Source organism: Aspergillus ochraceoroseus (genome assembly GCF_002846915.1).
Source record: "Aspergillus ochraceoroseus IBT 24754 chromosome Unknown P175scaffold_2, whole genome shotgun sequence".
NCBI lineage: Eukaryota > Fungi > Ascomycota > Eurotiomycetes > Eurotiales > Aspergillaceae > Aspergillus > Aspergillus ochraceoroseus.
Genome location: NW_024468477.1, coordinates 209,995 through 236,320, shown reverse-complemented (window position 1 = coordinate 236,320; position 26,326 = coordinate 209,995). Strand labels below are relative to the sequence as shown.

Sequence of the window (26,326 nt, the reverse complement as noted above, 5' to 3'; positions counted from 1 at the left end):
TAAGATTTAACTTCTAAATATATTACTACTTTAGGAAGTTAGGTATTAAGCTTAATATATTAATTAGGAGGTTAGAGGACCTGCCTAAAAAAAGGGATAAATAACTCTTTTATTAGAGCTAGACTATCCTAAAATCTAAAAATCTACTATCTAAGACTATTATTAATCTAAGACTAAATATTAATAGCTAATACTAAGTATACTTTACTAAATAACCTACTACTAATAAATTAATCTCCCTGCTACTAATACTATAACTATTATTTAATAAAGCTTATTTATAAGATAAGAAGCTCTAGTCTATTCTAAATATCTTAAAGAATAGTTTACTAAAATATCCTAATATTATACTAGCTAACTATAGATATACTAGTCTATACTTAAGATACTAAGACTAATTTTACATGCCTAACTATAATAAGATAAAAGCTAAAATACTAAGACTCTATTATAAAAATCCTGTTACTAGATATTCTAGAAGAATTAAGATATATAAACTAATATTATATAAATATTTCTAGCTTAGGATCTATAAGTATATTAGTTAATAAGTTTAAAATTATTACTTCTATTACTAAATTACTCCTTCCTAAAAAGTAAAGTAAGAAGTACTAAAATCTTTACTAATTTCTAAATATATTTAGTAAGATATAAGTATAAACTTTATTATATACTTACTATTAAATAATAATTATAATACTATTCTAGTTATAGTTAATTATTTAATAAAGATAAAGTACTTTCTCCTCTATACTAGAATAATTAATATTAAAAGAATAGCTAATCTATACTTTAAGTATATTTAAAAGCTTTATAGTATTCTTAAAATAATTATATTAAATTATAAAATCTAATTTATTATTATTTTTTAGAAATACCTGATATCTTGCCTAAAAATTTATAACTTATTATTTATTATTTATTATTCTAAAATTAATAGCTAAATTAAATATATTAATATTATCTTAAGATAATATTTATAAGTATATATATTATATCTATAAGATAATTAGTTTAAATAACTATTAATAACTAAGTTTACTATTAATTTTATCTACTTTAAGTTTATAGAAGTATTACTATTTATAGCTAATTATAAATTCTATCTAATATTAAAGTTTAAACTAAGTTACTTTATTATTTATTTTATTAAGAAAGATATTAAGAAATTTACTAATATTATATATAAAATTTATAAATTTATTTATATTAAGATTTTATTTACTCAAGCCTATTATAAAGTATAAGCTAATTATTAAAGGTAACTTATATATTACTATACTATAGAGTAAGAAATCTAGCTAGATACTTATAATATTTAAATACTCTACCTATAAAAGAAATTAAATTAGAAAAATTTTAGGCTATATTATATTAAAAAAATTATTAGCTTATATACTTATAAATTTAAATTACTTAAAAATATAAAAATTTATTTTATATTTAATATATTTTTACTCTACTTTATTACTAATAATCCTTTATTTAATTAATATCCTAATCTACTATTACTTATTAAAGTAAAAGAATTAGAAAAATAAGAAATTAAGAAAGTTCTTAATTTCTAATAAATTTATTAAGATTATAATAAATCTAAGCTATAATATATTATTAAGTAAATTAAATATAATAAGCTAATTAAAGAGCCTGCTAAATATCTAGAGAATACTTACTAACTAGTAAATAATTACTATCTTTATTATTTTAAGAAACCCTGGCTAATTCCTTCCTAGTCTTAATAAAGCTTAATCCTAAGAAGGGGAGTACTATTATAGCATGAAATTATAATACTTATCTAGTTAGATTCTACCTTAATTATCTACCCTTATTCCTATATTTAAGCCATATTATTCTTGATCCTGTTATAGCTCTTCAAGCTATATCCTGTCTATTACCTGATACCTACTATTCTGCTGTTCTGTCTGGTTAGCTCCTAGTCAATGAATATCTGAATCCAACTCTGCCCCCTGACATTAAGTCTTTATTAATTTTAGGAACTTTTACTACTAATTTATTTATAATTTTTTAAAAATTATTAGACTATTAGTTAACCTAACTAAGAAGAATATTAACTTTAACTAGATACTTACTTATTAAGAAATATTTAAATAATTAAAAGCTATTTTTATAAATATCCTAATACTAAAATCTTTTAACTAGTTAAAAAATATAATTCTAGAAATTAATATCTTTAATTATATATTTACTAGAATACTATTATAATATAATAATAAAGATATATTATACTTTATTATATTTTTTTTTAAAAAATATTCTATAATAGAATATAATTATAAGATTTATAATAAAGAATTATTAATTATTATTTATTACTTTAAAAAATAATATTTTAAATTAGAAAGAACTTTATTACTTATAAAGATTATTATAGATTACTAGAATCTAGAGTATTTTATATTAATTAAGCTACTAAACTATTAATAAGCCTGCTAGTCTAAATTTTTATTAAGATTTAACTTCTAAATATATTACTATCTTAGGAAGTTGGGTACTAAGCCTAATATACTAATTAGGAGGTTAAAGAATCTATTTAAGAAGGAGAATAAATAATTCCTTTATTAGAGCTAGACTATCTTAAAATCTAAAAATCTACTACCTAAGACTACTACTAATCTAAAACTAAATATTAATAGCTAATACTAAGTATACTTTATTAAATAACCTACTACTAATAAATTAATCTCCCTACTACTAATATTATAATTATTATTTAATAAAACTTATTTATAAGATAAGAAACTCTAATCTATTCTAAATATTCTAAAAGATAGTCTATTAAGATACTCTAATATTATACTAGCTAACTATAGATATACTAGTCTATACTTAAAATACTAAAATTAACTTTATATACCTAATTATAATAAGATAAAAACTAAAATACTAAAATTCTATTATAAAAACCTTATTACTAGATATTCTAGAAAAATTAAGATATATAAATTAATATTATATAAATATTTCTAGCCTAGAATTTATAAATATATTAATTAATAAATCTAGAATTATTACCTTTACTATTAAATTACTCCTTTCTAAAAAATAAAGTAAGGAGTATTAAAGTCTCTACTAATTTTTAAATATATTTAATAAGATATAAATATAGATTTTATTATATATTTATTACTAAATAATAGTTATAATATTATTCTAGTTATAATTAATTATTTAATAAAAATAAAATACTTTCTTCCCTATATTAGGATAATTAATACTAAAAAAATAATTAATCTATACCTTAAGTATATTTAGAAGCTCTATAATATCCCTAAAATAATTATATTAGATTATAAAGTCTAATTTATTACTATCTTTTAAAAATACTTAATATTTTATCTAAAAATTTATAATTTATTATTTATTATTTATTACTTTAAAATTAATAATTAAATTAAATATATTAATACTATTCTAGAATAATACTTATAAGTATATATATTATATTTATAAAATAATTAATCTAAATAATTATTAATAATTAAATTTATTACTAATTTTATTTACTTTAAGTTTATAAGAGTATTATTATTTATAGCTAATTATAAATTTTATCTAATATTAGGATTTAAACTAAGTTACTTTATTATTTACCTTACTAAAAAAAATATTAAGAAGTTTATTAATATTATATATAAAATTTATAAATTTATCTATATTAAGATCTTATTTACTTAAGCCTATTATAAAATATAAGTTAATTATTAAAAGTAATCTATATATTACTATATTATAAGATAAGAAATCTAGCTAGATACTTATAATATCTAAATACTCTACTTATAGAAGAAATTAAACTAGAAGAATTTTAAATTATACTATATTAAGAGAATTATTAGCCTATATACTTATAAATTTAAATTACTTAAAAATATAAGAATTTATTTTATATTTAATATATCTTTACTCTACCTTACTATTAATAATTCTTTATTTAATTAATATCCTAATCTACTATTACTTATTAAAGTAGAAGAATTAAAAGAATAAGAAATTAAAGAAATCTTTAATTTCTAATAAGTTTATTAAAACTATAGTAAATCTAAGTTATAATATACTATTAAGTAGATTAAGTATAATAAGCTAATTAAAGAGCCTACTAAGTATCTAGAGAATACCTATTAACTAGTAAATAATTACTATTTTTATTATCCTAAGAAATCCTAGCTAATTCCTCCTTAATCTTAATAAAGCTTAACCTTAAGGGGGGGGGTACTATTATAGTATGAAATTATAGTATCTATCTAGTTAGATTCTACCTTAACTATCTACTCTTATTTCTATATTTAAGCCATATTATTCTTAATCCTATTATAGCTCTTTAAGCTATATCCTGTCTATTACCTAATACTTATTATTCTGCTGTTCTGTCTGGTTAGCTCCTAGTTAATGAATATCTGAATCCGACTCTGCCCCCTGACATATTATTTATTATTAATTAAGAATTTAGTATATTTATAGCTAGTATTATAATATTAAATATAATATTAGATAATAGATTTTTTTAAACTTTATTCTTTATTATATTATATATAGTATAAAAATACTTTTATATAATTATTTTAATAAGATTATTATCTAAATTATTTAAGATTAAATTTATAAAACTTATATTATTTTTTTTAAATTTTTAAAGTATTATAATAATTACTTAATAAAGTATAATAATTATTTTTAATTTATTAAAAGTATTTATTTTCTAGATAAAATCTAATATAAACTTATTAATAATTATATAATTTTTATACTTAATTTTAATAATTTTTTTTTATATCTAGTATATATATCTTTAATTATTATTAATAATTATTCTTTATAATTTTTATATAAAATTATTTATAAAAATATATAAAATAATATTTATTAATAATTTCTTTACTAGTTTCTTATTTATTAAATATAGTATCTAACTAGTTACTATTTATAAAAGAAGTTCCTATAATTTATACTTAAAATTATTAAATTATAATCTAGAAATATTATTTTTAAGAAGCTTATTTATCTTATAAAGTCTTAGCTTTATTTATATAAATAAAGTTTAAATTTTAAATTTTAAATTATTTTCTAATATTATTATTAGGCTTAAATTAAATATATTATTCTTTAGCTTTATTACTTGATTTTAGCTATTAGTAAATAGAGTAGTAGCTATTAAAGGTAGGTATAATAAGTCAGGGATATTAGGATATCTACTAGGGATAGATTTAGTTATTATTTTAGTTAAATTATAAAGATTTTCTATATACTATTACCTAGGTAAAGTAACATAATAGTAATATAGGTAGTATAATATAATAATAGTAGGTAATATTTCTATCAGGATCTCTTTTTAATTAGGGAGTAGATTACTATATAGGGATATAGGAATATAATAAGAGTTTTAGAGATCTATAAAGTATAAAATAGAACCTTAGGGAGAGCTTATAACCTAATAAAGGTTATCAAACTATGATAGTAAAGAGTTAACTGAAATAGATTTAATTAGGTCTAACTAGGAAATAGAGAGAAGGAGAGATGCTTGGAAGAAGTATGAAGATCTAGAAGGAAATAATGGCTTAAATATACTAGGTAGTTACATGTCGCTATCTTCTTCTTTATGGTGATGCTGCTTTATGGTGGTGCTGGTTGCATTCACTGAGTGCAGCACTCCAACATATAGTAAATATAAGGCTAGCGAATCAGGTATTGATAAGTAAAGGACCCTAACCCAGCTACCTTTCGAACAAATTGCATCAGAGTACTCCCAAGAAGCAGCATCTCGGTTCTAATTCACCCTCATACCACCATTGTACATCAGCTGTAGCCGGTAAAGACACAGACATAGTGCGGTAAGAATGCCAAAGCATCTGCTTGCTGCCTGCTATATACGAGGAACTCATTTACACGAAACACAGACACCAATCATTACAGTCCAAGCTACACCCGTGTTCCGCATCTTAGGCACCATTTCCTATCTATCATCTTTCCTATTGACAAGGGGGTTTTAATTAAGTGAGCCTTGGTATTCGGACGGCCAAGATGCGCGGGGCGACACTTGGACTTTCGGGTGCTGGATGATAGGCGGAAGAGTTACGGAGACTCTAGCGTTGTTGGTCTTGGCTTCCTGCGGTTGGCTATTATTTCTGCCCAGAATGAGCGTCTATTTGGCAAAGGGGCTGCTGCATTTTAAGCCGTATTGTCTGGCCCGACCAGCCAACACGACGCGGGGGGTGAAATATGAAGTGAGCCTCCCAAGTCGGAGCTGCTCAAACGTTTCAATATCTTTTGCGCATCCTCGATGTGGTCGAGATATAGTTGGCTTGCCACCAAGATGACCTTTCCTCAAATATGGCTGTGTGGTATTGTTCTCGTGGCTGGGGTATTTCCCACCAGTAAGTACTTCATTATATGTTTGGAATCTATCATTCAGCTAGCGAAGATAGCCCATCTGATGGCTCTGTTGGCCTTACTGATCGATCCCGTTAGTTTCTATGGGACAAGAATGTGTGTCAGAATCCGGATACTTTAATCTAAGTAGTCAATGGGCGCTGGACGACATCTCACAAAGGTGTACGACGCTTGTTGGCCGGCTCATGATTGCCACCAACTATACAGGGCCATTCATCCTTCCCAATATCAAAAACATCACAAGCGATGTATTCCTGGACTGGTGGGATTTCAAACCCACGCCTCGGCCAACATCCATCGAGCTTCCCGATTTGGAATCCCTAGGAGGAAACATGGCATTTCAAAGCCTGACAACTTTGACTAACTTGTCCATGCCAAAACTCACTAGCCTACAATATTTGCGCATGGCGTATCCCACCGCTATGGACTTTAGGTCATTAACTGAAGCGGGGGGGATATCACTTGCGGGGAACTTTTCCAGGTAGGTTTGGCCTGTGTCTGCCTGCACAGCACATGTCACTGAAACTAGTCAAGTATCACATTCAAGTCGCTGGAAAGAGTCAAAGACCATCTTTCTATCTGTGGTACCCCGTACTGCAATGAAAGTCTGCCTCTAACAACTGAGCTGGACTTATCCTTCCCATCTCTCAGGGAAGTGGGCGGGCTGAGTGTGAGAGGCAAAGTTTCAAGGTTTGCCTTGCATAAACGCGATAATCCTGTCGAAGGGAAGAGAGGTAACTAATGTCTGGACTAGGCTGTTCGTACCTGAACTTGCCAGCGTTGGAGGACCTCATCGGGTTTCCACCAGCCAAGGAATGACTATTAGCGCCTCTGGCGGACTCCCGTTAAACCTCAGCTTTCCCCAGTTGAGTATTGTAGGTGGCTGGCTCAGATTGAATGGCGATATCGCGAGGTAATCCTTCACACCGTAGTTGGAATATACTGGTACTGACGATATGCAGTCTTGAAATGCCCTCCGTGCGCAACATGAGCGCAGATCTCAGGGTTAATACCGCCCCAGAGCTCAACGTTACCTTCCCCTTTGTTACAGCACAGGATATGCTTATAGCTGGAAATATTTCGAGGTCTGGACCCAAGACTTCTAGATACCCATGACTGAAAGAGCTAAAATGTTTATCTTACTCATAGTGCTCGGTTTCCAAACCTCCGAAATGCCACAAAGGTTGCTATTCTCTCTGATCTTGCCATAGACTGCGGTCCGATCGAGGAGGAGTTGAGGAGAAATTTGAACGTGACAGAAGACAGCCGCATTGTATCCTGCCGGTCAACCTATGAGCCATCCTCGGGGCTGAAGGCCGGGGTGAAAGTCGCTATTGGAGTAGTTGTTGGCGCGCTGGCTGGAGCCGTGCTCGGTGGGCTGTACGTTTTCAGACGGAGGAGACGGGCAAAGCAACTGAAGTCGACTTCCTCGGTCGAGCTGCATGAAGCGATCCCGTCAGCTAGCCGGAACGTAAATGGAGATGGAGAGGCCCTTCCTCCGTACTCCGCAAGACCCTTGTCACGTTGAGTGAAGTGTTATATACCGTGTAATGTTTAGTGATAATGCGTACATTCCATAATAGCAAATGTTCTTTACTCTAGATAGCCTCTTAAGCTCCGAACTCCTCCACATTTATTATCGCGGTTTCACTTATCCCTCGCCGTCTCCTCCAGTTGCGTTCCGTGTTAGTAATATGCCCTCTCCTGTACCCGGTCAACCCGGTATGGTTTATTTCTCCTAGTTTAGTTAGACTATGGGCAGGATTTTGATGGATATAAACACATGTTTTGACGAGGATTAGGAGGATCTAACCTTCCTCTCTCAACGGTAGAGTACTGGGCATTTCCCGAAGCGATTCATCCGATAGATATAGATTCGCCTACAGCGATCTTTGAAGTGCGAGCACAGCGAGAAAAGTCAATGGGTAGAAGTTATATGCATACAGCTGGGTAATTCTGAGGCAAAAAGATATATATACACGTGTATAAAACTTCATCATTATTGTGATAGGATTTCCGGGGAATTGAGATTGTAAACCGTTCCGCAGCTCACAATTCTTCCTACCCTGCACAGTTCGGGTTGAAAGGAAAATTATCCCACAGGGGTAAATCTAAACTATCCCAGCCAAGGAACGCTCCGGATGTAGGTGGATCAAACAGGGTCTCCCTCATCCAGTCATCCACCGGGTCTCGGTGCATGGCTGTTGAAGTTGAAGGCCTGTCTTGGTCAAAGATGAAGATTCGATTTACGTACTGGCTGCGGCTGCGGGCAGCTTGTTCATTCAGCCGTTGCCGTTGTTCCGCGATGACCGTTGCGAGAAGGCAGAGAATCTCGTTATAATGTGCAGCCTGAGGAGATCGACGGGCGAGCATTTGGAGAAGTTCCTGGGCAGAGGCGAATGCTTCTTCCACTTCGAGGCTTACATCCCTGCCCGAAAACATCAGGAAGCCCACGACTAATGAAGCTGCAAATATGAATGCTCTGCGAAGAAAGTAAGGCGGGGATCTGGGTTTTGCAGAGTTTTCTGGCGGGAAGCTTACTTCAGTAAAGAAACATTCGCAAGCATTAGTCCCGCGTCTAGCATTTCTCGACACCCCTGTAGAAGGTAAACCGCCGAGTCAACACACGAGAAAGCTAACGTAAGATACATGGGATCTTCTATGATGGAATCCGGCCTTGCTGAACGAGAGAGACGGGAGGTCAGAACGGAAACGAGGAAGGGGCGAGTAACCAGTGTTACTGCCCAGTAGTACAGACAGGCAACATGAAGTTTGCCTAGCGCATAGCCCTGTTCTCGAGAACTGGAATCGGTGACCGATATCTTTTGGAGTGCATGATAGAATTCGTCTGTCCAGTTTCGTAGTCGTTGAAGAAGGGCTTGGGCCGTGTCCGTGGAGACTGACTTCTCGCCATATATGGTGCCCACAATTTCTTCAATTATCTGAGACCCTTGATAGGATGCCAGTAAAAAGATATCAATAAATCCGGCCTGTTCAATTTGGCTTGCAATTTGGTCCTGAGAGTGAGAACGAGGCGTAGAAGTTGCTGCTGGACGGCCTAGAATGGAACTGGATATTAGGTCCAGTGTCCGAAGGCTTGCCCATACACGAAGCCTTCGCAATCATCGGTTAGGGCATAGTCTCAGGTTATCATCAACTAGAACCACCTACCTTCTCTGCCTTTCTGGTTCTCCCAGCATGCCATGATATTCGCAGCTATGAAGACCCAAGATTGCTGCCGCCCGGGCTGCTACCCCAAGATACATTGAAGCTGCGTTTCGTTGGCAAGCACCCATCATGTAAAACGCTAACAGGACAAATGCTCTCACAAGATCTACACTTGGGTGCTCCAAAGAACCCTCAAATGCCCGTCGTTGCCCTCTAAGGAAGTAGAATCTCTCCACCCCTACACCAGGCTCATCATTTGTCGTACACTGTGCTCCGATGGCAATCATTAGATCACCTGTTGCTGCGCGGCATGGATTATGATGCTCTGTAGGCGAGGCTGAGTCTTTCAGAATTCGGAGCGCCTCAGAACTAGAAACTACATGAAGGATTCCGCTAGTCTTTTCACTTCGCAATCAGAACTTTCCTTCTTTCCTTGAAACTAGTTAAATTCCGGGCCAGAATGTCACTCACCGCAATCAGATATACCTGAACTAGAACAGCTTTCTGGTCGAGATTCAAGGGATCATCTACAAATATTTCTTGTGGTTTCCTTTCTTCTTCTAGCATGGTGTCGCGTTTTGAATTATTCGAAAAGCTCGAGGGGCCCATATATTGTGTTACAAGATCGCGGAGCAATTGCAGGAATGACAACGACGCCTCATTACCGATATAGACTGTCAAGTACTTGGTCAATAAACCCCCATATCTGACAGCGCACTGCGAGCCTGGCATACCTTGTTCACCACAAACACTGCGCAAGAGCCTCGGATAGGTATGATGGGGGGCATTAGGGGAATATGATTGAGGATCATTCGCGTGAATGCAGGAGCCATGATCACTGGAGGAAGCAGTCACTGCGGGTGAAACAATGGGCGGATGTTGTATCAGCGGGGGAGATGTTGCCATCGCAGAGAACGCAGCATCCGATGGAAAGCTGGCGGCATCGTGAGAACTGGAGTCGGGCTCACTATCCGAGACAATACATTTTCCAGCACATCCTCTACGAACGCAGTTAGGGCATGGGGCCGTTCCAGTACATCGTTTCTTAGATGCTCTGCATTGCCTGCAGGCTTTCACAGCACGCAATCGATTTTCAGGTAGGACTTTAGGTCGCGGCATATTGATTCATGATCAACGGGAGAAAGAATACTTTGAAAGCTATCGAAAGACTGGAAGGGGAGCGAGCCTCACGACACTCCCTGGCGTTGCCCGGTTGGCTCGAAATAAAGATAACAGAATCGACTTATCTGGACGATCGTTCTAAACATTGATAATAGCTGGCCATTAGACCCGGCACAGATGATCCTGTTGGATTTTCTCATTAGTTCGCCATGGGAGCTCTCGTATTACCTTGCAAAGGGGGGCAATATCAAGCACCCCCATGTTTCTTATCAGATAATAATAAAGCTATCTATATCTGAGTGATAATCTAGTGGTACTCCGTAGATTACAGATATGGAAGTTGGGGTATATCGCCAGAGACCGCTTCAGGACCGGCACCAGGTAAGCACAAAGTGTCCCTCCCAGATCAACGCATTTCAAAGCACCAGCCCCTTTCCTAGTACGTGGGACAGCCGATAAGAAATGGAGAAGTTAGTCGGGATTCGATTCCTCTCTGGTTTTGCCTGCAAATCAGGATCCTTGCCGCGTGCCAGGTCCATGAAAGCCGTGTGTTAATATGCAGCTTGATTGACCGCCAGGACATACCCGACATTCCATACGACGGCATTGATCGTATTGCAGGGAAAAGGGAATTGAAGTACACCATAAATCACTGGTACTTCGGGTATGAATAGTGATTGGGAGAGGTGTGAGAAAACTGCAATTTAGAGAATTTCTAGTCATGGAAGCAGTTTTTCGGAAAATTGCACAAGATACTACCAAGTTTAACTTGGGAGACGAGGATGTGAGAGAGTAAGCGGAGTTCCCCGCATATAGTCAGACTAACATTGTATTTGTTAGGCATGGCGCGAGCTGTACGAACCTCTGTATGAGCCTCTCTCCCCGAATGTTGAGATTATCAGAGATGAGCGTTACGGACCGGCGGAGCGAAACAGACTTGACGTTTATATCCCCAAAGACGAGGCCGCGGATAAGCCCGTTCTTCTCTACGTTCATGGCGGCGGGTTCTTCTCTGGAGACAAGGCGTGGAGTGAGAAGGTGAGAAGCCCTGCGCCCTAGGCTCCTTCTTGAATGGTATACTCATTGCATCGCCAACCGCAATCAGTGTTATGCGAACATTGGGAATTTCTTCGCGCGTCACGGAATCATCACTGTCCTGGCCAACCATCAACTTGTCCCCCACGTCCAATACCCTGGAGGCGCGGACGACATACAGTTAGTGCGGGAGTGGATTTATAACAATATCTTCCATGAGAAATTTGGCAAAGGCTCGGTGAATAAAGTCATCCTCCTGGGCCATTCCTCCGGAGGAGCGCATATAGCATCTAATCTCTACGCAGCAGGTGAGAAGAAGAAGAAGACGAAGAAGTGCACTAAATAGTGTCCCCTCAGAGCGCTAACACGAGATAAAATCCAGGGGACCCAGGCAGAAAATCACAAAATGCCGTTTTCCCCCCAGTTGCGGGAATCATGTACTTCAGCGTTCCTTTCTGGTTTGACCGCAGGAAGCCTTTGCGACAGAAGACCATCCGAAGCTACTTTGGATCGGATGAAGAGGAGGTGTGGGGTGTAGGTGCCATCAACTCTCTCTTGGAGTGCTAACCAGCTAATTATTCAACAGCCAAAATGCGCTTTGGGCCTCTTTAGAGGGCTCCCTGACGATTCTCCCCTGCTGTGAGAATTGCCAGTTGTCCTTATACTGTATGCGGTTGCTGACGCCCACTTAGAGATGTTAATAAATACCCAGTTTATCTGGGATCAGTCAAGTGGGAGGTGTATGTGCAATCTTATTCTTTGTTGCTGGAAGCGAGATTCTAAATAGTGTCCTAGACCCGAGACAGCAGATGCTACAATTGCATTTCTAAACGCCTACCGAGAACGAAGCAAACCTGCCCACAGCCTGCCCGTTGTGCATATACTTGACAAGCACAATCATATTAGGTACGTTTTGACCGATAAGGATGTCTTTATCAAGCTCACCCATATCCCAGTAACATCCTATCTATTGGAACCGAGGATGATTCACAGAGTAAGATGATTTTGGACTTTATTCAGTCATGTTTGAGCAATGTAGCCCGACTGGAAGCCGAGTCCAAATCCAAGATTTAGGAACATACAAGATAAAGAGACATGATTAGTTGTTGAAGTCTGCCGTCCTCACGAGAGAAAGATATACATAGTCGCTGTTATGGATACAGCTTATACAGCATAGACAACAATATGGAAACTATGGAAGTAAATGGCAGTTTACAAATGTACTCGCAGATTTCTTAGTATGTATTCATACAGTCTGAATCACACCATATTATGTGAAGTATATCTTTTACCTTCGATATGGCGAAGGAGTGAGGACTCAATAGTTGAACTAGCATTGTTTTAAACCTGAGAACGCTCGAGTCACTCATAGCTAAAATATTCATTATGGCATCTCTTAAATTATGAATCACGAACTGGCTGCTAGTATACCACTGCCATCACAGTAAAAGGATTGCATTGAACGAGACTAAGAGACAAAACAAAGAGATAACACTCATGCGGCTGCCGAGATTGGGGTTTTAATGCTCTCTGCAGGGACTTCCGCCTTCTTTTCCCTATTGTGTCTGTTCCGGAATAAGTATGGATAAAAAGAATGGAAAGGAAATGGAGACTGGACGTACCCAAATTGTCGTTCCACTTGGGATCTGAAATACTCATAGACCGTCATGGCAGGACTGATGATGGCATCGTTAATACACATTCATTTACTTAGTCATTGCAGAGAGTGCTTACTATTTCTTCAAAGGTCCCTGAAGAATAAAGTCCTTTCGGGGAGTATTAAAGTATGCAATGGAATACCTGTCTGGCGAAAAGCCAGCGTCCTTCGCCCGCACCCTGTGGAAGTTCGCCTTGAAGCGATCGTCGGACCAGGCCACTGAGGTATAGATTAGCACAGCCTTTACAATACCGCCGGAATATATTCCATACTTAGCATATCGCCAATATTGACGAGAATTGGACCGGTTTTGGCGGGAACGGGGGAGAACTCATCGCCTGCTGCCATGCTGTGGTGTGACTCGCGACCCGGGCACATCTCTAGACCGTCCTCGCCATCACGTTGGAAGAGTAGAGTAAGACATCCGATATCGGTATGAGTACCGGCACGCCATGTCCCTACAGCATCAGTCGACGCAGGGTAGTGCAAAAAGCGGAATTGTGTGAGGCAGTCTGGCTTGGTAACATCGTGCGCTTGCTTGAAGAAGTCTTCCGGGAAGCCGAGGGCTACGGAAAAGCACCTTACTGTGCCTCGTTATTAGATGGTGCTTCATATGAGATTCCCTTAGCAGGATTGCTTACAAACTCTGTCGGAAATTACCTCGCACTTCGCGATGAATGAGGACAGAGTCGCGTGGAAGCCGGCGACGTCTTCGTCACTGGGCCAGTTAGAGTTACGCTGCATCCAAAGCGACTCTTTCTCGTCAGCTTGGCCAGTACTCGCACGAACTTGGGCCTGCTACTGTTAATTGAACCGTCCTAATTTGGGGAGGTCGAAGATAGCCACCTTGTACTCCCAGCCATTGTTCGTTGACACATCATAAGAAGTCTTAGCCTTGACCTCCTTGGGCAGGTCGAAAAATCGCTTGGAGAGTGCAAACATGCCCTCGATCTCTTCGACTGTGATTCCGTGGTCAACTAGACTGAAAAACCCCGTGTTTTCCGCGGCTGCAACCAGCTGCGCCTCGATTTCCGCCTGGCGACTTTCATAGTCTAGCCTTGGTTAGCGGAGGTTTCCGTTACTTCTCATAGTAAAATCGACAATACCCTTCAGTGAAATGGTTGGCACAAGTCTTTCGATTAGTTTGGCCATGGTTAAATGCGTTTTGCTTGTTGGGTTGTGGTTATGTCCGAACAGATGACTGGAGCCAGAAATGCTGATACTTCGACATTATATGTTTTCCAGTGTCAAGCGACTCGCACCTATATCTACGACCTAGAGGTCAGCTAGCTATATTGCGGGCCGCTGACCCCGATGATATCTCGATAGCTTATCAGCAGGGAGTTCGGGCCGGGGTACTGCGGAGAAGAACTGTACAGTAACATGGAGCTATACAGTCAGTATCTTAGAGAAGGTTCGTGGACCTCAGAAGATCGGGGGTAGAGTGGGGAAATACATCAAAGACGAGGTAGATAAAGGTAAGTTTGTCCCTGCTGTGATAAGAAAACACCATTGTGCCCTAATCCATGTAGAATGTAGAGTATATAAACCCCTAACGCCTTGCCATAGGGTAGGCTTCGATATCCACACATACCGTCACCATGCCAACCAAGAAGAAATCCGATGCTCGCAGCCAGGCAAGTGTAGAGCGGGTGAGTTCACACCCTCCCTGGGGAAGATCCAGAGATGGATGTTCACTCCAAGTGATAGGGTGATGTGATTACTGTTGCTCCTGGCACACATCACGATTCTGGAGTAGACCAAAAGCGAGCCGCACAGGACAAAGCGCTCAATCTACTGGCAGAGCACCATGTGGATTTTGATCCCAATAGCTCCGAAGCCAAACGTGTGCTTCGGAAGATTGACATGAGAATTCTTCCCATGACCATCGCGATTTATACTTTTATGTTGATGGTGAGCTCCATCCCTTGCAGCTTCAGAAAGTGAAGTTAAACGTGCTATAGGATAAGAATAGTCTGTCGTTTTCAGCTCTTATGGGCATAAAGCAGGACAATAACCTCACTCCCGGACAATACTCATGGCTTGGCTCGATTGTCTAGTACGTGGTTGTTCATTTGGCTGGATTACTCGTTTCCTTTCATTGCTAATGCTTGTATAGTATTGGCTATCTATGCGGTGAGATACCTGCAGCATTTCTGATGCAACGCGTGCCTTTGAGGCAGTATTTTGGCTGTATGTGTATGCTCTGGGGGATTGTTGTTGCTATGCATGCTGTGTGCCACAACTTCGCGGGGCTTGCGACAGTGCGTTTCCTTCTAGGAGCAATCGAGACCTGCACGGCCCCTATCGTGATCCAAGTCCTGGGTGCTTGGTATACGAAAGAGGAACAGGTCTCTCGCGTGGCTATCTGGTATACTAGCTCGGGGTGGGCGAACGTCGGAGGAGGGTTTTTCGCGTGGGCAATCTATCAAGCCGGCACTTTCAGATGGCAAGCGCTTTTTATTTTTTACGGCTGCATGACATTCCTGATTGGGGCTATTCTATATTTCCTCCTAGCAGCCTCGCCGACAGATGCTCAGTGGCTCACTGATGAAGAGAAAACCATTGCCCTGGAACGGGTTCGTTCCAACAAGACCGGTACTGAGATTTGGCGATTCAACCAGTCCCAGCTCATTGAGGCATTCTGCGACCCACGGTTCTATATTATATTTGTTCTTTTGGTCTGCACAGGGCTTCCGAATGGCGGATTAACAGTGTTTGGTATGTGATATTGTTACAGGCCCCATATCCGGGTGACGCTAACTGCAACATGATCAGGCCCATCAATCATAACTGGGTTTGGATTTACAACCTCGCAGAGTACTCTTTTGTACATGGCTCCTGGGGCTGCTGCTGTTCTCGGTACAGGGGTCGCTTGTGTTGTGGCCAAATACACCAATCGAACCATAGCAGGCATCTTCCCCTTGGTTCTATCATGCATTGGAATTATCATGATGTTCACCATCCCTAGTGAGAACTACTCGGCACGGTACGGAGGCTATGTTCTAACCATGCAATGTGAGGCTTTTCTTGTTCTTCTTCTCCTACTTATCAAACCAAAGCTGACAGGAGTAGTTCCTATCTGTGTTCTCTTCATAATCACATACATGACGGCAGGAGTGGGTGGTTCCACAAAAAAGCTGGCCTTTGGAGCGTCGTACCAACTCGGATACACCGTGGGTAATATTGTCGGCCCACAAACCTATCGAGAAAGCGATGCCCCAAACTACTATGTACGCCAACCATGCCGTCCGTTCATCTGCAGATCTATGCAGTGCTGACATTGTGTATAGATCGCCAAGTATACCATGCTTGCTTTCATAGTGATGTCAATCATTTTGATTGCGGTCACCGGCAGTTTACACAAGTACTGGAATATTAAGAGGGACCGAATGGATACCCTGGATGCTCAGCGTAAGTCTTTGCATATTATGATGGAATCGAAAACCATTAACCATTCTTTAGAGGGCACTAAGCACGAACAAGCGGAGAACGAGGAGTTTATGGATTTGACCGATTTCCAGCAACGATCATTCCGTTATCCAGTTTAATTATATCCCCGGTTATGCATTCCTTGGAAAGCAGCCATATCCATCTGCCAATGGATATTAATACTGAATCTCCTGCTCCTAAGAAGGGGTTGCCAGACTTTTGTTACTCAATACTTAGCAATAATAAATTTGGTTCACGAAAATCGTCATCTCGAACTTGGTATCTACAGAGTACTCTATAGTGGGATACAGTAACGTAGCCACAATCTGTTCTGTTCCCGCCCATCCCGTAGTACATTGATAACCTACATTCAGTGAGGCTAGCTGGTCAATTGACCGCTCAGCTAAAAGATATCTAGACATGCTTTTAAGCGGATAACGTGTGCAAGGTTCACAGCATAGTGATCGTCATGTTGTCCTTGCCAATGGAGGTATGTAACAAATAGACCACAGCAGAGGAATCGGCTGGAACTGTTATCATAGGCTTTGCGGCAACGAGACTGTCCAGACTTGTCCAGACTTCTCTCCAAGGTGGAGCTTAGTGGCGGCAATGGGTCCGGAGTAGTTTCAAATCGACCCGCATTTACTCCAAGATAGCTCAATCTCAATCGCTACCCGCATTAATGGAACATACCCGCTGATAAGCTTGTCGAGAAAATGTGCGGTTGGGGAACGACCTTATAATCTAGCAATTGTTCCTACGCTACTGAGTGCGACTCGTATCGGGTAGCGACAACTTTTCAATTCCTCCGCAATGTTAACTAGGTACGGCTTCAATTTTTCGTCTCTATACAGGGTGCCCTGACGATATAGTGCACAGGTCCGAGGTTGCAGAGCACGCTTCACGGGAGAGCTGCTGGATTGTGATACGTGGCGAGGCTTACGATGCAAGTACATTTTTGGACGCGCACCCTGGTGGCGCCGGGATAATTCTCAAGTACGCTGGAAAGGATGCGACAAAGGCATTTGAACAATTCCATTCGCCTGATGTTTTGCAGAAAAACCTCAAACCAGAGTAGGCTCTTTCAAGGACATCGCCATGGCTGTGTGGAATCTTATACGTATCGCAGATATCACCTGGGCCCGGCCGAGGGAGACTCAGCCCAGGAAGATTCGAGCGAGGGTTTGACGCCAGTAGAGACGAAAAAAAGATTAAGATCCATTATCAACCTTGAGGACTTCGAATATGCGGCGAAAGATCTCTTGCCTGCAAAGTCATTTGCATGTAAGCAAAATCCACCGAATCAAATAGGCATATCGGCTAACCCGCTGCAAAGTCCTAAAAACCGGGGCCGACAGTGAAAATACCGTGCGATGGAATAAGCGTAGCTGGCAGATCGTCCGCTTTCGTCCTCGGGTTTTGCGACCCGTCGAATCAATTGACCTATCGACGACTATTTTCGGTACTCGGTTCTCTATGCCGTTTTTTATATGTCCAGCGGGTGGGGGGAAATTGGCTCATCCGGAGGGAGAGGTACTACTGACCAAGGCGGCGGCGCAAACTGGTGTCCTTCACTGGGTGTGCAATATGGCTGGCTGCTCTAAGGAGGAAATGGCGCGGGCTCGGAGCCCTTCTCAGACCACATATTGGCAAATCTACGCTATGCGGGACTTGGCTGTAACAGAAAAGGAGGTCAAACAGGCCGTCGCACTGGGATACAAGGGCTTTGCCCTGACCGTTGACGCCATACGGCCTGGAAAACGGGAACGAGATATGCGGTTGGGCTTAGACGAAATCGAGGTATCTACACCCAGATGAATCTCCTCGGGAGAAATGAGTAAAGTGCAGCAGCTAACTAGGAATTATTTCCAGGACGATGATGATGCTGAGAGGTTCGACATTGGGCTATCAAGACGCGCGTGAGTTTCTCTCTTCCCGAACTATTCAGTCAAGACAAATGCCCTAACCATGGGCAGTCCCGTTACAACCACTTTCGATTGGGTTCAGGCAATAAAGTGGCTCCGGGGGCTCACTGACCTTCCCATTGCCATCAAAGGCATTCAGTGCTGGGAGGACAGCGTGCTGTGCATGGAGCACGGCGTCCATCCCTGGCTCTCGAATCATGGCGGCCGGCAGCTAGACGGGGCACCCTCGGCAATCGATACTCTAATTGAGATGCGGAAACATTGCCCCGAGGTGTTTGACAAGTGCGAGGTGATCGTGGACGGAGGCGTGACAAGGGGGACAGACATCGTGAAAGCCCTTGCACTTGGGGCAAAGGCCGTTGGTCTTGGTCGTGCGTTCCTTTACTCATTGGTTCTCGGTCAAGAAGGTGTGCGCAGAGCAATTCGAATTCTCCAGAGCGAGGTCGAAACCACTTTAGCATTATTGGGAGTCACCTCCGTTGCGGAACTGAACGCATCTTATGTTGTAAGTGCAGCACCACAAGCCAGTTTGTAATCTATGTATAGATGCCTGAAATTTACTTAAAATCTACCTACTTCAACTTTATTGTGAGCTGCACTCACTACCGGACCTTTATATAAGTCATGTATCAACCCATTTCAAAAACAGTTCATTATCTCAGGCAGTATATATAGTACAAAGTTCAAACGCGCTGCTGCTTCTAAATAACATTCTCAAGCGCCAACCGGCGTTCCCGCTTCGGGATTCAATTGACATGATGCGAGGGTCCATTGGGATCGCGCTGATGGTTGGTTCATATCACCAAAAAAAAAAATCCAAAAGATGCCAATAAAAATGAAAGCAAATTTCTATCACAGCTTGCTGGGAACAAAGTAGGGAATGTTCTGTGCCTCGTAGAGATCCTTGTGTTGAGACTTGATAATATCGGCTCCCTGCAATCCAAAAGTTAGCCCATGTATGTCACATGCGGGATCAATTGAATAATTACCTTCTCGCCAATCATATAAACAGAGTTCTGAATACGGCAGTCGGGGATAACAGGGATAACCGAAGCATCTGCAATGCGCAGGTTTTGAATTCCATGGACGCGGAGCTTGGAGTCCACAACGCCCTGGTTGATGCTCTTGGAGAGACGGGCCGTACCGCAGGGGTCTGGGAGAATACAGTCAGTACTACTACGATCATAGGTTAGGTCAAGGTAAACTGACGGAATCCGGTCTGGCTGCGTTCCAAGACGGCCTTGTTCATGGCCTCGTCCGAGTTGAGAGGCATGGTCCAAGGATACTCAGCCACAACAATGTCCTTAAAGCCGGCACCGTTGGTCAGGACATCGTAAGTCCAGCGAACTCCCTCGCGCATGGCCAGGATGTCCAGGTCGCTGCCGAAGAAGTTCAGGTTGATGTTTGGTTGGACCAGGGCGTTGTTGCTGTTCAAAGTAACCTCGCCCTCCGACAGAGGTCGCAGCAAATCAACGATCACGGTCATGTAGTTGCCCTGGGAAGGGACGGGGTAGTGCCATTGGAATGCCGAGCTGAACATGCCCACAAAGTCGAGCTCAAAGTGAGGCTGGCCAGCGGGACCGAAGGGGTCAAGGCCGCCGTTCGCAGCCTTGGCTTCGCGGTAGGCGGGATATCTCTCCAGTCTCTCGTCAATGCGAGGGAAGCCCACGAGCTCGAGCAATCCAGAGCCAACGGGGCCGGTCTTGTCACGGCGGTAGGCAGATACGGCAGCTTCGTTCAGCGGACCCGCGCGGAGTAGATGGTCGTCCAAGCCATATCCATCCTGGATCTGCAGCACAAACGGAACAATGGGGTGGTCCAGCAGATGCTGGCCAACATGGGGAGAGTCCAGCACGACATCAATGCCATGCTTGGCCAACTCCTTCGCAGGGCCGATACCGCTAAGCATCAACAGCTTAGGGGTTTCAAACACCCCCTGCGAAACAATCACCTCTCGCTTGGCATACACACTGATCTCTTCGCCGGTGACCGGGTTGACGGTCACCACTCCAGAGCAAATGCGGGTAGATTTGTCGATAATCAGTTTGCGTGACTGGACTCCGGAGAGAATGGTGACGTTGGGCTTGTCCTTGACATAGAGATAACTTCCCTGGCGCTGGCCCTTGTAGATGGTGTCAACACAATGGGTCAGACCATGCATTTCACCGGAGTAGATATCTTCGCTGAGGAGCTGGCCCTTGGAGACCCACGCTTGGGTGAGCGCATCGCGGAAAGGCTGCATCTCGGGGACCAACTCGGCGTGAGAGATCTGCAAAGGACCTCCCGTCCCGATCTTGCTCAGCTCGGCGGGATAGAGCTTCTCGTCGTCATGGTAGGTGGCACACTTGCGGAGATAGTCCACACAGCCATCCCACTTCCACTCGTGGCCACCGAATTCCTCCCAATCATCGAAGGTCGCCTTGGATCCGGGAATCCAAGTAAAGTAGTTCGCACAGGAGCTACCTCCAAGGGCCTTTCCACGGGTATTAGGCTTCTCGACGCGCTCGTAGTCCTCGCGCTTGATCATCGTCGTCTTATAAGCCCAGTCATACTGACTTCCACGAAGCCCAAAGGCTTTGGAAGGGGTGGTAATGTCCTCAACTTCGTACGGTTTGGCAATACCGGCTTCAACGACCAGGACTCGCACATTGGGGTTCTCAGCCAGGCGACCTGCGATGGTATTTCCGGCCGTGCCACCGCCAACGACGATGAAGTCGTACTGGGACCCGTTGGAAACTTGAGCCATTGTGATGATAAGAGCGTCTATTTGTAGTGTCTTAAATTGAAAGAACAAAGTAAAATGTATGACAAGTAAATCAAAAGGATGTTTTTGTGTTTTTGAGGCTTCTGATGCTATGAGAGTGCTGGAGAATACATTTCGACCAACCTGCTAAATTCGAAGCTCTATATATATTCAAGTCTTGAGTAAGGAATTAAGCATGGAGTGAGCACGGAGTGAGTATAGACTGCGTATGAAGTCATTGTAGAACCATCCCCGCATGTTGAATCACCTCAGTCACCCTCTTTGCATTCTTATCTACATGGTTTGAGGGCTGAGGTAAGATGCGGTAATGCATGACTGTTGTGGTTTTTTCCCTCATACAACACGAGAGCCTGGACTCGGAATTCGCCCGGAATACTCTCGGACTGTCTCGGGATCAACTCGGCTTTACCCCTCATGCGGGGTGCGGAGAAACTGGCCTCCCGTTTAGGAAAAGTGTCGACGCCATAATATTCCTCAGGCACCTCACTAATCTCACCGCAACACAGCATGAGGGGAAAGTCTCAGATCACTAATGTGATAGCCTAGAAACGTTGGTTGTTCTAGAATGCATTGCTACGTAATGGGCGCATTTCCTGCCTCTGAAGGAGCTCGTAGTAGTAGGGGGAATTGGTACCGCACGGGGGGGGGGGGGGGGGTACAATGTGGTGCATGAAGGGAGAATTGGGGATGACAGCGGATTGGGGAAAAAAAGAAGAAGAAGAAGAAGTAGAAGATAAATATCGGTATAGTCCCTAGTATTCCCTGGAGTATCTCTGTTGTTGGTTAGGAGAACAAAAACACCCAGTTTACAATATACTTAACAAGCAACGACATCCAAATCATCAAACACTATGACAAAACCGATATTCACTTTGGCGGAGGGTAAGCTACATCGGCGAGGCATGGTCCCTTTTTATATTCAAGCCCTAAACTCACAATGCTTGTGTTATGCTTAGGGCAACCCGTTCCCGACCCTGCTGTGAGCATGACCCTTCCCACTATCGGTGGAGGAGGGCTGGTCACCCTTGGGGACACTCTGCTCCTGGAAACCCTAGCCCACTTTAATCGAGAGCGAATCCCGGAGAGGTAATAGAGTGCGACACAAAAAAACCCCTGCATTACTTTGTTAACCATAGACAGAGTCGTTCACGCGAAGGCTGCTGGGGCTTGGGGTGAGTTCGAGGTGACGAATGATATCTCTCACCTCACGACTGCCAAATTTCTCAATGGCATTGGGAAGAAAACCCCGTTGCTCTTCAGGCTTAGTACCACTGGAGGTGAAAAGGGCAGTGCGGATACTGTCCGAGACGTTCGCGGCTTTTCCGTCAAGTTTTATACTGAAGAAGGAAACCATGATATCGTGGGAAACCATATTGTAGGCTCCCTTCACCAGTACATGGTCCAGACACTTACCATCACTAGCCCGTATTCTTCGTTCGAGACCCCGTGAGATTTCCGTCGTTGAATCGGAGCCACAAGAAACACCCATCCACTAACCAGGTGGATATGAACATGGTCTGTGTCATCATATCATGCCCCCGTCAGTTAGGCAGTATGCTGATTCTCGAGCTAGTTTTGGGACTTTCATACCAACCAGCCAGAAAGTGTGCATGCGCTGATGCATCTATTTGGGTCCCGGGGGCTGCCTGCATCCGTTCGGCGGGTTACTGGCTTTGGAGTTCACACGTTTAAGCTTATCGCCCCTGATGGATCGTGGAATTACTGCAAGTTCCATTTCCGCCCCGAACAGGGCGTCTCCAACCTCTCGCCCCGTGAGGCCCAGCTCCTTGCCGGCTCGAATGGCGACTTTCACAACATGGACCTCTGGAATGCCATCCAACGAGGCGATTTTCCAACCTGGAAGCTCTACATTCAGGTTATGCAGCCAAACCAGGCCAAGCTGTACGGCTTGACAGTGTTTGATATCACCAAGGTCTGGCCCCATAAGGAGTTTCCACTGATCGAAGTCGGGAGAATGACCCTGAACAAAAATGTAAGCGAAGTGTATACCCTCGGAAGAGAAGCTGTGCTGAAACTTATGTAAAAGCCCGGCAACTATTTCGCAGAAATTGAACAGGCCGCCTTCTCCCCATCTAATATGGTGCCTGGCATCGCGGCATCCCCTGATCCCAGTGAGTTCCTTTCTTCTGCCTATGATGGGTTCCAAAGCTAGTGAGATATTAATCATCTTCATCTTCCCCGTTCATTAGTGCTTCAGGCTCGCATGTTCGCTTATCCAGATGCCCAACGATATCGTCTTGGGACAAATTATACGCACCTCCCACCTAACAGGCCCATAGTGCCTGTCTATACCCCCTATGAGCGAGATGGCGCCGCGACAATAACGGCAAACTACGGGGGCGAACCGAGCTACGTGAGGAGCACACTCACACCCGGCGTACAAAGCCAGACTGTGCAACAAGTGCGTCACACAGAGTGGCTCGGAGCAGGCGGCGTGCTGGGACTGAATGAAATTGCCGTCACCGAAGACGACTTTTTGCAGCCGAGGGATCTGTGGAAGCGGGTTTTTGACCACTCCGAACGGCAAGTTTTCGTCGCCAATGTCTCCGACTCCCTGGCGGGTGTATTGCCAAACCTGAAAGAGGACGTCATTGGCATGTTTAGCAAAGTAGATCCTGAGATTGGACAGCTGATAAGGGCCAAATTGTCCAACACCGCTCGACTTTGAGAGATTTTCTTTGGCCTTTTAAGGGTCCGGGTGTATTTAACGATCTTTATATGTATGGTTATACATTGACTTGGGTAATTTGGTATTTTGAACCGGTATCATTAGTGGGCTAGAATGTACTTTATTTGCTGATTCGCAACATAATCAAGGAACTCAAGTACCATCGGCAAGCAAGATGCCGTCTCTGCTACACTTCACGGCAATCTACATCTGCAATCTAAGCGGTGTAGCTTCCTTCTGCAGACAAGCTATCTATGCGACCAAGCAGGAACTCTAGCTGTCGATATGCGGCACCTGGAGTGTACTGAGGGATTTCTACGCGAAACCGGTCAGTATTTGGTTGTCGTTTACTACTGGGGCCTCGACTTACCATGACCAGCAAAATACACGGTGCTGAAGGTAAGTCCTCGCTCGGTGTGTGCGGTGCCCAAGTATCCAGCACCAGCATCCAAGGTATATGGTGTCGGCTGAGTACCTCCCGAAAGCTCAGCGAGACCGTAGTGATAGGGAACGAAGAGCGGCTCGACAGGGGGCTTCTGGAAGCCCTGGGCGCCGTTCCAGGTCATGTTCTGAATCGTAACAAGGGATCCATTCATGAAGAGCAGGAAGTCGAGCCAACCGTGACCGATAATGGTGTTGTTAGTACGCTCGATAACACTTGGGAGAGGGCCTAACGCGCTAGGAACCGATTGATCGCCGTGGGCAAAAATATCGGTTTCACCGCAGACAGCGTAGTTAGTACGAGGAACGTGGATGGCTCTTTGCACATCGGATCGGTTGAAGTAATTGCTGGGCCCGCCGGCGAGGGATGGGAAGCCCATCTCATCCCAGAGATACGGGCAAAAGTCGATCAAATGATAGAAGTTGAAGCAGGGGTTCACGTAATATGCCGCTTCAACAATGTCGTCCCAAATTGCACAATCGCCCTGAGACGGGTCGGGGGCAGTGGGGAAAGTCTTAGGGGGTGGGAAGGTGAGAGCCTCGTCCAGGAATGTGTTGTAACCACATTTCTCGGCGCGGTCATTGATATTGTGAACGAAGGAATCGTTCAGGGCAAAGACGTTCAAGTAATGGTTGAGATGTCTCACGGCCGGTGCTAGTGGTTGGATGTTAGCATCCTGTATCTGGGTTGAGCTCCTAAATCTGCAAGGTAGACGGACCGTAGATCATGACCGAGTCTTCATTGATTGAGGGATCGTTAATTTGGATCCCCTTGACGTTTAAATACTCGGGATCCTCCTCGTCCAGCATGCCTGACGCAATATACGGAATATACTGTCCAGCATAACTCTCACCAGTGATATAAACCTTCCGTCCGTGCAGATCGAAAGTGTCGACGAAGTTCTTGAACCAGCTCTTAAATTGGTTGGCAACGTCAACTTCGTCATTTACCGTTGAAGGACCAGGAGAGAAACCGGTGCCCGCAGGTTGGTCCACGTAGACCACATTCGTCAGATTTGTCCACGAGTAAGGGTTTCGAATGGGCTTGTAGGTGCCAGATTGCCATAGGAAAGGGCCGTTTTCCTGCAACAGGCCATCCAACGAGCTACAACCAGGGCCACCATTCAGCCAGATGGTGATCTAGAAGGGCCGTTAATACAGGTATCGAAATAAATCCAATTCCAGCCCATCTTACCTCATCCGTGGCCTTGGGGTTTTCGGAGGGAAAGTACCAGAAGAAAAGGCTGGAATTGCCCGCAGGAGTATTGGGCAAAAGGCCGGCGTATGATTCCAGCTGGAAATCTACCTCTGGAATCTCATGGACCAAAAACTCTGTTCGACGTTAGTTGACGTGAGATCTTACTCTGAGATAGCCATATTAGCAGAAATTACTCTTGGTTTTATCAGTCAAGTATTTATGATCCACATGATCCCGAACCTGTGTCGTTCGGGCAGCAAGAATATTCCTCTTTTGAATTGGCCTAGCTGCTTTTGCATGGGGATTCTCCAGTCCAAAAGAGGTCCCGATGGACATAAACAAAAGAGCAGACCTTACGAGATACATGGTGAAGAATTGAGAAAACCCATGTCCTTGCAATAGCTTTGTTATGCGGTCTGGCCAATTTAAATGTTCAACACACAACGCATATGCTGCCGGGGCTTGGGGGTCTTGTCAGTGCTCAAGCAAA

At 42.2% G+C, this 26,326-nt stretch overlaps 9 protein-coding genes across 9 annotated transcripts; 5 read left to right on the top strand and 4 right to left on the bottom strand.

Moving 5' to 3' along the window:
• Nucleotides 1-6,328: 6,328 nt before the first annotated feature.
• Nucleotides 6,329-7,933, top strand: P175DRAFT_0529326 (uncharacterized protein; the record flags this gene model as incomplete). The annotated part of the gene is made up of 6 exons (XM_040899683.1): nucleotides 6,329-6,389; nucleotides 6,484-6,886; nucleotides 6,940-7,095; nucleotides 7,160-7,318; nucleotides 7,368-7,490; nucleotides 7,555-7,933. 6 exons carry the CDS (start codon nucleotides 6,329-6,331, stop codon nucleotides 7,931-7,933), a joined length of 1,281 nt encoding a protein of 426 aa, XP_040753676.1.
• A 459-nt stretch (nucleotides 7,934-8,392) lies between these two features.
• On the bottom strand, nucleotides 8,393-10,692 carry P175DRAFT_0473035 (uncharacterized protein; the record flags this gene model as incomplete). The annotated part of the gene is made up of 6 exons (XM_040895151.1): nucleotides 8,393-8,887; nucleotides 8,947-9,519; nucleotides 9,577-9,971; nucleotides 10,045-10,247; nucleotides 10,308-10,411; nucleotides 10,490-10,692. The coding sequence occupies 6 exons, from the start codon at nucleotides 10,690-10,692 to the stop codon at nucleotides 8,467-8,469; spliced, it is 1,899 nt and encodes a 632-aa protein (XP_040753675.1). The 3' UTR covers nucleotides 8,393-8,466.
• A 665-nt stretch (nucleotides 10,693-11,357) lies between these two features.
• P175DRAFT_0514389 (alpha/beta hydrolase) lies at nucleotides 11,358-12,871 on the top strand. The gene is made up of 8 exons (XM_040898805.1): nucleotides 11,358-11,479; nucleotides 11,536-11,733; nucleotides 11,801-12,038; nucleotides 12,113-12,264; nucleotides 12,317-12,369; nucleotides 12,423-12,470; nucleotides 12,526-12,636; nucleotides 12,687-12,871. The coding sequence occupies exons 1-8, from the start codon at nucleotides 11,417-11,419 to the stop codon at nucleotides 12,802-12,804; spliced, it is 981 nt and encodes a 326-aa protein (XP_040753674.1). The 5' UTR covers nucleotides 11,358-11,416; the 3' UTR covers nucleotides 12,805-12,871.
• Nucleotides 12,872-13,463: 592 nt separating this feature from the next.
• Nucleotides 13,464-14,539, bottom strand: P175DRAFT_0432486 (uncharacterized protein; the record flags this gene model as incomplete). Its single annotated transcript, XM_040893542.1, has 5 exons — nucleotides 13,464-13,606; nucleotides 13,660-13,971; nucleotides 14,029-14,182; nucleotides 14,234-14,439; nucleotides 14,494-14,539. The coding sequence occupies 5 exons, from the start codon at nucleotides 14,537-14,539 to the stop codon at nucleotides 13,464-13,466; spliced, it is 861 nt and encodes a 286-aa protein (XP_040753673.1).
• Nucleotides 14,540-14,988: 449 nt separating this feature from the next.
• Nucleotides 14,989-16,938, top strand: P175DRAFT_0529322 (uncharacterized protein; the record flags this gene model as incomplete). Its single annotated transcript, XM_040899682.1, has 8 exons — nucleotides 14,989-15,039; nucleotides 15,098-15,301; nucleotides 15,352-15,446; nucleotides 15,507-16,108; nucleotides 16,166-16,405; nucleotides 16,463-16,620; nucleotides 16,681-16,801; nucleotides 16,853-16,938. 8 exons carry the CDS (start codon nucleotides 14,989-14,991, stop codon nucleotides 16,936-16,938), a joined length of 1,557 nt encoding a protein of 518 aa, XP_040753672.1.
• A 656-nt stretch (nucleotides 16,939-17,594) lies between these two features.
• P175DRAFT_0541984 (FMN-dependent alpha-hydroxy acid dehydrogenase) lies at nucleotides 17,595-19,279 on the top strand (the record flags this gene model as incomplete). Its single annotated transcript, XM_040900357.1, has 6 exons — nucleotides 17,595-17,643; nucleotides 17,699-17,893; nucleotides 17,949-18,103; nucleotides 18,156-18,619; nucleotides 18,668-18,738; nucleotides 18,796-19,279. The coding sequence occupies exons 1-6, from the start codon at nucleotides 17,633-17,635 to the stop codon at nucleotides 19,277-19,279; spliced, it is 1,380 nt and encodes a 459-aa protein (XP_040753671.1). The 5' UTR covers nucleotides 17,595-17,632.
• Nucleotides 19,280-19,379: 100 nt separating this feature from the next.
• P175DRAFT_0473028 (GMC family oxidoreductase) lies at nucleotides 19,380-21,766 on the bottom strand. Its single transcript, XM_040895150.1, has 3 exons — nucleotides 19,954-21,766; nucleotides 19,734-19,897; nucleotides 19,380-19,677 (listed from the first exon to the last, which is right to left on the bottom strand). Exons 1-3 carry the CDS (start codon nucleotides 21,488-21,490, stop codon nucleotides 19,597-19,599), a joined length of 1,782 nt encoding a protein of 593 aa, XP_040753670.1. The 5' UTR covers nucleotides 21,491-21,766; the 3' UTR covers nucleotides 19,380-19,596.
• Nucleotides 21,767-22,333: 567 nt separating this feature from the next.
• On the top strand, nucleotides 22,334-24,299 carry P175DRAFT_0521459 (catalase). The gene is made up of 7 exons (XM_040899206.1): nucleotides 22,334-22,390; nucleotides 22,465-22,594; nucleotides 22,649-22,883; nucleotides 22,931-23,023; nucleotides 23,082-23,501; nucleotides 23,556-23,640; nucleotides 23,719-24,299. The coding sequence occupies exons 1-7, from the start codon at nucleotides 22,360-22,362 to the stop codon at nucleotides 24,195-24,197; spliced, it is 1,473 nt and encodes a 490-aa protein (XP_040753669.1). The 5' UTR covers nucleotides 22,334-22,359; the 3' UTR covers nucleotides 24,198-24,299.
• Nucleotides 24,300-24,414: 115 nt separating this feature from the next.
• On the bottom strand, nucleotides 24,415-26,202 carry cpdS (putative serine carboxypeptidase (CpdS); the record flags this gene model as incomplete). Its single annotated transcript, XM_040899681.1, has 5 exons — nucleotides 24,415-24,512; nucleotides 24,568-25,293; nucleotides 25,358-25,778; nucleotides 25,834-25,970; nucleotides 26,031-26,202. The coding sequence occupies 5 exons, from the start codon at nucleotides 26,200-26,202 to the stop codon at nucleotides 24,415-24,417; spliced, it is 1,554 nt and encodes a 517-aa protein (XP_040753668.1).
• Nucleotides 26,203-26,326: the final 124 nt, after the last annotated feature.

What these genes read in the sequence shown, in the direction of transcription:
- P175DRAFT_0514389 (XM_040898805.1), top strand. Translation starts at nt 11,417, where the DNA reads ATGGAAGCAGTTTTTCGGAAAATTGCACAAGATACTACCAAGTTTAAC. An exon ending in TTAACTTGGGAGACGAGGAT is followed by an intron (nt 11,480 to 11,535) that starts GTGAGAGAGTAA and finishes TGTATTTGTTAG; the next exon opens with GCATGGCGCGAGCTGTACGA. An exon ending in ATCTAATCTCTACGCAGCAG is followed by an intron (nt 12,039 to 12,112) that starts GTGAGAAGAAGA and finishes GATAAAATCCAG; the next exon opens with GGGACCCAGGCAGAAAATCA.
- P175DRAFT_0473028 (XM_040895150.1), bottom strand. Translation starts at nt 21,490, where the DNA reads ATGGCTCAAGTTTCCAACGGGTCCCAGTACGACTTCATCGTCGTTGGC. An exon ending in ACGCAGCCAGACCGGATTCC is followed by an intron (nt 19,898 to 19,953) that starts GTCAGTTTACCT and finishes GTATTCTCCCAG; the next exon opens with ACCCCTGCGGTACGGCCCGT. An exon ending in TTTATATGATTGGCGAGAAG is followed by an intron (nt 19,678 to 19,733) that starts GTAATTATTCAA and finishes TTTGGATTGCAG; the next exon opens with GGAGCCGATATTATCAAGTC.
- P175DRAFT_0521459 (XM_040899206.1), top strand. Translation starts at nt 22,360, where the DNA reads ATGACAAAACCGATATTCACTTTGGCGGAGG. An exon ending in GATATTCACTTTGGCGGAGG is followed by an intron (nt 22,391 to 22,464) that starts GTAAGCTACATC and finishes TGTTATGCTTAG; the next exon opens with GGCAACCCGTTCCCGACCCT. An exon ending in CGAGAGCGAATCCCGGAGAG is followed by an intron (nt 22,595 to 22,648) that starts GTAATAGAGTGC and finishes AACCATAGACAG; the next exon opens with AGTCGTTCACGCGAAGGCTG.